This window comes from Cyprinodon variegatus, unplaced genomic scaffold (genome assembly GCF_000732505.1).
Source record: "Cyprinodon variegatus isolate N-32 unplaced genomic scaffold, C_variegatus-1.0 Scaffold113, whole genome shotgun sequence".
Classification (NCBI taxonomy): Eukaryota; Metazoa; Chordata; class Actinopteri; order Cyprinodontiformes; family Cyprinodontidae; genus Cyprinodon; species Cyprinodon variegatus.
This window is the reverse complement of record NW_015150566.1, coordinates 28,291-37,724: the sequence shown is the minus strand read 5'-3', so window position 1 is coordinate 37,724 and position 9,434 is coordinate 28,291. Positions and strand designations below refer to the sequence as shown.

At 37.9% G+C, this 9,434-nt stretch overlaps 3 protein-coding genes across 3 annotated transcripts; 1 reads left to right on the top strand and 2 right to left on the bottom strand.

Annotated features, from left to right (window-relative positions):
- Window positions 1-532: 532 nt before the first annotated feature.
- LOC107084993 (UPF0488 protein C8orf33 homolog) lies at window positions 533-4,832 on the bottom strand. The gene is made up of 5 exons (XM_015375087.1): window positions 4,597-4,832; window positions 3,105-3,541; window positions 2,568-2,658; window positions 1,256-1,402; window positions 533-1,170 (listed from the first exon to the last, which is right to left on the bottom strand). The coding sequence occupies exons 1-5, from the start codon at window positions 4,622-4,624 to the stop codon at window positions 953-955; spliced, it is 921 nt and encodes a 306-aa protein (XP_015230573.1). The 5' UTR covers window positions 4,625-4,832; the 3' UTR covers window positions 533-952.
- Window positions 4,833-5,951: 1,119 nt separating this feature from the next.
- LOC107085020 (histone H3.3) lies at window positions 5,952-7,733 on the top strand. Its single transcript, XM_015375143.1, has 4 exons — window positions 5,952-6,093; window positions 6,760-6,896; window positions 7,050-7,203; window positions 7,296-7,733. The coding sequence occupies exons 2-4, from the start codon at window positions 6,769-6,771 to the stop codon at window positions 7,422-7,424; spliced, it is 411 nt and encodes a 136-aa protein (XP_015230629.1). The 5' UTR covers window positions 5,952-6,093; window positions 6,760-6,768; the 3' UTR covers window positions 7,425-7,733.
- Window positions 7,734-7,806: 73 nt separating this feature from the next.
- Window positions 7,807-9,289, bottom strand: LOC107085021 (chromosome unknown open reading frame, human C16orf91). The gene is made up of 2 exons (XM_015375144.1): window positions 9,092-9,289; window positions 7,807-8,665 (listed from the first exon to the last, which is right to left on the bottom strand). Exons 1-2 carry the CDS (start codon window positions 9,181-9,183, stop codon window positions 8,359-8,361), a joined length of 399 nt encoding a protein of 132 aa, XP_015230630.1. The 5' UTR covers window positions 9,184-9,289; the 3' UTR covers window positions 7,807-8,358.
- Between the last annotated feature and the right edge of the window lie 145 nt (window positions 9,290-9,434).

Below are 9,434 nucleotides of genomic sequence, written 5' to 3'. Positions count from 1 at the left end.
TATATATATATTCTCTCAATATTAGAGCTTCACCAAATATGGAAGGGCAGCTAATTTCTAGAAACAGGCTGTTTAAGGCCTCTTATTCTTTTGATTTTATTCATTATTGGCCCCTTATGCTTCCAGCTGCTGCATTTATAAAAAACTTCAGGGAAAGTTCTACTGGAAGTTTAATATACATCTGAAAACTAGTCTGCAGCTTTAAGTGAACATATTTTTAGTTTCTTTTTTTTAATGAGGAAATTCCTACTGAACAATTAAATAATTCATCAGTCACTTTAGGTATGGCAGTTGCCTACCTCATGCTGCCAAAAAGGTTCTATTCGAGTGATGTCTGGCTTCTTCGTATTAGGCAGTCATCCGGTCGGGGTGTAGTTGGAAAAGAAATTACTACTTCTTTCCAAAGGTTTTTTAGGGTAGCCTTTCTTCCCATAACCAGGGAAATCATTTTTTGGTATTTAATCAGATTTAATTTTATCATAAAACATCTAAAATATTAAAGTATGGGTCAAAAAAAACAAGAGAGGCAATCTATGATACAGCTTCGCATCTTTACTGTATTTTGCAATTATAGTAAATTAAAACTTTCTGTAAAAATAATACACTCCAGAGAAATAACATGTGAAGAGGTTTTGCAAATCTTATCTGGTTAACACAAATATTTACTATCCGTGTTGAGTAAAAAGTTTTATAAAAAAAAATATCCAGTCATCAAGTTTAATTCATTGATGTTGGCCAAGGCAACTCTGATACTGATCTGGTTAGAAATGAGCAAATATTTCAGGTGTGTTTTTTGTTTATTTAGAGGTACTTTAAAAATAGCAACGGAAGTGTTGTGGATTTAGGTCATTTCCAGATGCTTCATCCAAACAGGTACACATCCAGAGGAAGTGGCACTTATTTTTTTCAGTTAGATTTTATGGAAAAATCGTAGACTTTCCGCACAGAAACATCAGAAGAAATTGAATTGGAACTCCTCTTTCGATGGAACAAAGACGAAGGCTGCCTTCTCCTCCTGAGTTTGCAGCTTCGGCTTCTCGGCCCCCTGGGGATCCGTCTGCTGCTGCTGATCCTCTGAGGCTCCAGGAGCAGATTTCCCCTCAGCGCGACGGTGAAAAACTGATTTCTTTGGGGCATCCGACACTACTTTAACCTGAGCTGATGCAGTTTCTGTAAGAGACCAGTTAAACATGTGGATAAAAAAAAAAAAAAAAAAGCTTCTACAAGGAAGCGTTTAATGAAACCGTTCACTCACCACTTTGAATGAGCTTGAACTGCTTGTTCTTCTCTTCCTCCATTTTCTTTCTGTAATCTCCAGTCATGGCTCTCATCAACTGCCGCTTCTTGACCAAAGGAGCTTTAGAGCTACGCAGTGTCTTCAAGGCTCGAGAGGCCTCCTCTTCTACAGGAAATAAAACATTTTGAAACTCAGAACAACTGAAAGTGACCAAACAGAACACGCTGTCTCTTTAAACATCAATTGCAAGGAGAAACCTCCAAAAGCTGATTGACTTCTTTTAGCTTTGGGCTGTAAATAGATGTGTAAATAAATCTAGAGACGTCATCTTCTATTTCTTCTTTTTAAATGGACCACAGAGAAACCAAGTACAAGGAGAAGAGAAGAGGTCCTAAAATGGAACCTTGGGGTACTCCAAACATCAGATGAGCCTTAGATGAAAAAAAGTAACCCAAACGGACAGAGAAACTTTTATGCTGAAATAAAAAACCTAAACCGCCAAAGAGCTTTCCATTTAACAGCAATGAAATGCTCTATGATCAAGTAAAATAAAGTGCTCAGCTAAGGCTGCAGACAAGACTAAAATGATTAAAGCAGCAGGATCTCCTATCAGTCTGCAGGTAAAAGCAATTCTTGTTTGAATAATTAATCCCTCTAGGGAAATAAAGTGCATCGATATTCTGGTGGAAGTTATTCTTTATTTTGGCTTTTTTCTCATCTCAGTAGGCAGGTAACAAACTAGCACATCATCGCCCCCATGAGGCTGTAGGGAAAGCAGTCGGGGACTGAGTTGGATAAACAAAGAAGAATAAAAAAGGTACTCTGTTGCTCATTTTTATGTTTTATAATTTATTAATCTAATTTTCCTATTTTAATTAAATATATTATGTGAATCTTAACTGCAGTTCTGCATATTTCCATTGTCCTTCTGCCATGTGTTTGTAGATTCTCCTGGTACCAGTTGGTGGTTTTGAGTTATTTTGAAGTCATTCTGTGTCTCTAGTGACCTTTTTTAGCTTGTCTCATTTCAATTGCTTGCCATCTTTTTATTTGTGACAATATGTTTCCTGTTTTGTTTTGTTTTTTATCACCTCCCATTCCTCTTTGCTGTCATTTCAACACCCCATCTGCAGTCTTTTCTGTATGCCTTCCTGTCTGGTTTCTTGTTTTCAACATACACCTCTTCGCTGTTGCATCCTGACTTTGCCATTTTATGTGGGAGTTGAGGTAAAATAATCATTTTCTTGAACCAAGGAATATATTTTTGGAATAAAACTTAATGCGCTGTGACCTTGGATAAGTAATGTGTAGAGAAAAAAATAACACTAACTTTGTTTTGGAGTTCCCTTCTGAGACCGTATTCCTAGCTCCAGCTGTTCGATACACCAGTCCAGCTGCCTGTTCAGCTCCTCCTCTGGGCTCTGAGAGAAATAAACATTAAGACATGAAATAAACCTTTTAATAAAGTAAGAGATGAAGAAAGTTGGTCATTTTTGCAGTTACAGGTTTTCATGCAGCTAGCCTGATGCTAAATGGTATTACGCAAGCTTTTATAAAGGCCATAGCTTTTGTCAAACATGGTGGAGGTAGCAGCATGACGAGGGTTTTTTTTTTTTTTTTTTTTGCATTGTGCTTCGGTTCTGAGACAAATATTTTTCTACCAGAAGCCAATTGATGCTCCGAAAATTGTGTGGATTTTCTGCCGCATTTATTAAAAAGCATAACTTTGAGCCTGTATGTATACTTCTAAACATTCCTTGCTAAGAGATAAAAAAAATCAACGGGGTTAAAGGTCAGATTAAACAAAAAAAGCTCAAACTGACAATGAAATTCATGCTGCTGAGTGACCTGCACTCTTTTTACTGACCAGCTCCTCCTCTCTCTGACTCCCTTCTGTTGGTTTCTGTTGTGTTTCAGCATCAGACGGTTTCTTCTTGCCAGATTTCTTCTTCTTTTTCTTCGTTTTGCATTGCTCTCCACCTGCAGATCCTACCCCTTGTAAATGGGAAGGCTCTTCCTCTTGGATACACTGTGGGTTGCTGAGGGATGATGGGTTTGTAGTCTCTTTTGTGTCCATATCTTCTGCAGGTGGGATTTGAAAGTTGAAAGCAAAAGTAGACCCCTGCCCTGTAAAAGATAGTGATGCTGAGGGGGGCTGGCTGTGGTCTGCTGCAGAGGTTTTATCCGGAGGTGGTGGAGCACCGCCTGTGAAAAAGTTAAATTTGAAGGAGTTGTCACTGCGAGTCCAGAGAGGATTTATCTCTCCCCCTTCAGCAACTGTGGAGATCTTTGAGTCTCTAATATCTGTTGAATGAAAAGATGAAAAGAGGCAAGTTAATACCCTTCATTTGAGCGCACAGTGCCTTCCAAAAGTAAGTATTCCCTTTGAACCTTTCCCCAATTTGCCTCTTTTTATATATATATATATATATATATATATATATATATATATATATATATCAGCGGAGTTCTCTGACTTTAGAGGTTCTAGGAACATCTAAAAGATCCAGGGACCCAGCAGTTACATCACATTTTAAAGCAGTGTTGCCGGTAGGTTCTAAAACAAAATCCCTGATATTGAACATCTCCAAGAGCTCTGATCCATCTATGAAGGAGAGGAGATGGACCAAACGGAAAAGAGACATGATCTAAACTGTTTTCAAAATCAAAGAATTGATGAATACATATTAATTAAAATACAGGTTCATAAAATACTGTACATAACCATGCACGATTCTCATTCTAAAACATGCTGGTGGCAGCATAATGGTGAGAAGTTTCTTATTCAGGTTGGTCAGAGCTGATGGGATCATGCATGGGATTTAATCCATGGTATCCATGGAGAAAATTTTGTTGAAGGCAGCAGAAGACTCCAGTCTGAGGTTTAGGTTCATATTACAGCAGGAACACAACACACAGCCAGGGGTGGTTTAGATCAAAACAGATTCACGTCCTAGTTAAATGACAGATTAAATGGCAATGACTAAATTCACTTGATAATCTGTAAAAAAATAATAATAATAATAATAATAATCACATGTAATGAAGTGTATCTGTAAGAAAGGCTATCATGTGGATGGTGGGAACAAACTCCAAGATCAGCTATAACTGCACTAATCTCACCAATAATTTTTGTAAAAAAAATTCCCTTTAATTTTACATTTCTATGCTGTCACATAAAATCCCAATAAAATACATGGATGTTTTCTACCGTGCCAAAAAAAGTCTGAATGTTTAACTTGTATAGGAAAAAAATAATCAAATACTAGATTTTAAATTTTAAAAACAATATTATCTAAATAAGTACAGTCATCTAAAGCAGAAGCCAAAAATTTATTGAACAGGCACACATTGTTTACCTATACAGAGCAGCCTTTCTTCGCTCATGCTCTCCTCCAACAGTCGTTGAGTTGCAGCAAAAAAAACTTTTTACTGCATTTATTGTCCTTAAAACAAAGAACTTTCAATGATCATCACAGAAATACATTTTCACGAGCCCCGTAATCCAAAATTACATTAACCAGAGTCACATCGCCACAAACCAATGCTGGTGTCACTGTGTAATATGCCCGTGAGATACCAACACTCCAACCAAAAAGTTCCGCTTCGTTTAGTACAGCTCTATAGACTTTTTCAGTTTTTTCAGTCAGCAGCAGTGATAAAAACACTGTGGTGGAAAAAAAATATTGATGTAAACATACGACTGTATAGTAGGGAAGATGAAGAGGGCCACCGAAAAAATAAAAAAGTTAACTGACTTTTAATTTTATTTCAGTTTAATGTGGGGGAAAAAGTCAGAGTTCTGAGAAAAAAGTCAGAGTTCTGAAATTAAAGTCAGAATTCTGAGCTTTAAGTCTTAAAGTTTTTTTCTCATATTATACTGAAATCTAATCTAAAAATCAGTTAACTTATTTTTATTTTTCAAGTGTCCCTAATCCTCTTCCGTAGCATAATTAAAGTTCCACCAGTGTAGAACTAGTTGTATTCATGGTTAAAATGGCACACGGTACTGTTATACAAGTGGACAATTAAGAAAAAAACATTCATTAAGATATTTGTAAAATATCACTTGTTTTCTTTTTGCTCAGATCAAAAACTAAAGAAGATAATAAACAAATCGGACTAATGTCTGATATTCTGCAGACTTTTAAAAACATATCTACCAATCTCCCAGCGGATGAGGGAGAAGCAGTTTGGGGGTGGGGGCGGTTGTTTGAAAAAGTGGCGGGCTGGTTTCTATCCATTTCCCTCCTCTTTACAACCACAAAGGATCAGAGGAACATGTGCTCTAAGTTTATAGTAAAGAAAATTTTGTTTACATTCACTTAGGCTCTATGATCAGAAGGAGCTTAAATTCTGTGTGAATGCAAACCCTGTTTTTTTGTATCCTTTGCTGTGTTTCTAAATATATGTAAAGGTCATCTAGGGCTACTTAGGACATGGATTTATTAGAAAGACATTAATCTTCCTTTTGTACAACAATACAGTTGATCAATCAAAGCATAACTTTATGAGTCGATTGTGAAATACTGACTATTAGGGAAAGTCCGTTCCTTTTAATGGAAAGAAATAAAAAGAAATAAAACAACAAAGCTAGTTGGAAGCCTGAATTATAGGGCAAAGACTCCCTATATTTTTTCTTTTTGATGAGCGTATAATATGAACCGCATTGGCTCATTTTCTGGTCACGTTGCTTCCGTCAGCAAATTTTGACCAATCATGTTCAAACAGGGGCGGTCTTAAGACCTTAGACCCGGTTAGACTATAAATACCGTCTCGCTCTCCCTCCACTTGCATTTAGAGACAAGCGACGTGTCAGAGAGAAGCACGATTTCAGCGGAAATCAGAGCACAACGGTAATTTGTTTTAATTTGCTTAGCATTTTGTTCTCGGTAGTGTAAACGTTAATGCGTTGTGTTGGTTAATTTTACGTGTGGCTTCTGATGCATGTTGAATCTGTTACTAAACCGAAGCGCGCGCGATCACTTAAATCAACCGTCTCTTAGATAAATATCTTTAAAGTCCATTTTACCGCCAAGCCTTAAATAACTTGATGTTTTTCTCGATATTTTTTCATCTCACGTGGGAAGTTTAGAAACTATTTTATTTTTTTGTATTTTACCTGCTTCCATGGTAGATAGCTGGCGCCATTTTACAACCGTCGCTGCCAGCTTCTAAATTGAACCGTAGTCTGGTGAGGAAACGTGTCTGTCCTCTGTAGCTTAATGGTGGCGGCACTCTGAAGATTTTCAACTCAGGATTTAATGGTTTTTAAAGGAGGCGCCACTTTTCCCGCCTGGTAGGAACCACACTGCCGTCTTTTGTAGTAGAGTTAGTTTTTTTGTTTATAGAGCTGCTTTTCAATATTTGAAAATATTGCAGCATATGTTTTCCTATTTTATGAGGCTAGGTAAGCCGCTCATACACGCGGTTTACGTAGCCTATTTTTAAGTGCAGTTATTTTGACGAGATTTGGATTACTAACATTGTTTTTGTTTGTTTCTTCCTCTTTTGGTGTATAGTTGTAAAAAATGGCTCGTACCAAGCAGACTGCTCGTAAATCCACTGGAGGAAAAGCACCCAGAAAGCAGCTGGCAACCAAAGCGGCCAGGAAAAGTGCGCCATCTACCGGTGGAGTGAAGAAGCCCCACAGATACAGGTACAGCTGCTTTGTTTACACTATTTATTTTGTGGACAAAATAGTCAGTTGTGCAAAAAGGCTCTGATATCCAACCTATTTTAAATTTACCCAAACTGACAGTGTTCTAAATCAAATTGAAATTAAAAAAATTGTGTCAATGTTTCTTTGTAGGCCAGGTACTGTTGCTCTGCGTGAGATCCGTCGGTACCAGAAATCCACTGAGCTTCTCATCAGGAAGCTGCCTTTCCAGCGTCTCGTCAGGGAAATTGCCCAGGATTTCAAGACAGACCTCCGTTTTCAGAGTGCAGCTATTGGTGCCCTACAGGTTGGTTAATATATTCATTTATATTTTTTGGTTTTTCATCCAAAGTGGTGCTAGATCAATGAATCTTCCCCTTTGTTTTTCCTTTTCTGTAGGAGGCCAGCGAGGCTTACTTGGTTGGACTGTTTGAGGACACCAACCTGTGTGCCATCCATGCAAAAAGGGTCACAATCATGCCCAAGGACATCCAGTTGGCCAGGCGAATCAGGGGAGAGCGTGCATAAATGATGCGTTTTGATCTTTTTAACGGGGTGGGTGGGATAGTAGAGGTTTAGGTCAAGGGATGTTTAAATGGGATGTTTTTTGTAAATTTCAAACTATTACCAGCATGTGTGGTTTTTTTATTTGTAGTTTGAGGCATGTTCTTTTTTGTACGTGTCATTTCACTTTCTCTCAAATAGTCCCATGCATTATAGACTACAGCTTCTCTGTAAAATGATCAGTGTTTCATTCCTTTCTTTGCAAACAGTCTATCTGCAATCCTGTGTGCATGTCATGGGGTTTGTCTTGTAAATAAACTTTCTGCTACCTCATATTGTTTATTATTGCATTTAATATTTGATAGTTGGAGAGGGCCCAGTTTAGGTGCTCAAGTCAAATGTTGACATGGGCTGGCGTATACACTGGCAAAACCAAACCTACATTGAATAGAGCTGCCACATATTCCAAATTACCTTTTACAAATCACATCAGCGTACTCGACTTGTTCTGAGGTGTCCCCTGGTAACAGAACTGATTAAATAAAAAACAGATTTGACCTTGTATCTGTGGTCATTTAAAAACAGGATTATAAGCTGTAAAACAAATTTCACCCATGGTTAGGATTCCGTTTGGAAAGTGGTATGATTTTCATATAAAGGTTACTGTTCCGCATGCGCTTATGGTTCAGGGGTATTGAGTTCTTGCATCAAAACTCCTGAAGTGGCATATATTCAATGTGAATCTAAACCATTTCAGCTTGAAAAAGCAGGAACCTGTATTTGTTTTAAAATACATCCATTCCAAAACAAAATTTTAATTCAAGTTAATGGCAAATGCATGACAAATCTTTCATTTGGAGCAAAGGACGGGCACACTTGTATTGATCAATCTACACAACTTTCATGAGGTCTGAATAAATATCTCAAAAAACGAGACTCATGTCACTTATTTCAAATGTCACTTTCCATCTTCTGATTCATCTGAAACCAAACTGGGTAAATGTTCATACAGCCGCTTCTCCAGCTGTGCGTCAACGTCCGTCTCCTCCCTCAGGGCGCACCACAGCAGAAAAGCAGTCAAGCCGAGGCTGATGGGAACCACTTTCCACCAAGGCCTCTCATACTGGCTGCCCATGGAGCGGTCCACTTTCCAGGTCCTGTGACTGGCTTTACTGGTGGAGAATTTAATGGGCTCGCTTTTGACCACTTCATCTTCTTCAGAGGGTTTTGATCTTGCCTGAGAACTCAACGCTAGGAACCTCGCACTGTTGGAGGAAAGAAAGCCTCTATGAGTAAGGTTTGGTTGGTTGAGTGGGGAAAAAGAGTTACATCAGTTAAATATAAATCATATCTATATTTGAGTAAATAATCCAGTAAAAGAAATACTTGATATAAGTTTAAACTTAATATAAGGCATCTGGGCACTTGGAATATTTATATATTTGAACAGACTTGGTGATTTAATTTTTTACAGCTATCTAAACACATCTTTTGTGTAATTAGATATAAATGTGACATCAAACATAATGTATGACTCTAACAACCAACAGGAGACAAATTCATATTACATTTGAATGTCAGACTCTCAATTTATTATTGTTTTTATCTTATATGATCATTCAAAGCCTGGCCATTATTAATCTCAGGGTCATTGAAACCTAGATGAGCCCCGGTGTCAGATTCCCACTCACCCCACGGTGGCTGGCGCGTTTTTCATCAACGGTCCGCTGCTGAGGATCCTTCGGCTCAGACCACTGACAACTCGTCCTGCTGTTGGAGACATCTCGGACCAACGGTCATCTTACTCCATACAACCTCAACAGTTTTCTAACCAGCCGTGCTCGGTCATGTAACACAGCCCTGTGCAACATTTAAACTCTTCCGGTGCAGCACACGGACTGCTGCTTCCAGTAGTTCCTGGGATTTTCGTATAGTTTTTCTTTTTGTAAAAAAAAAAAAGAAAGAAAGAAAGAAAACAATAAATAAATATATAGTTTTTCTTTGTGTATATATATATATATATATATATATATA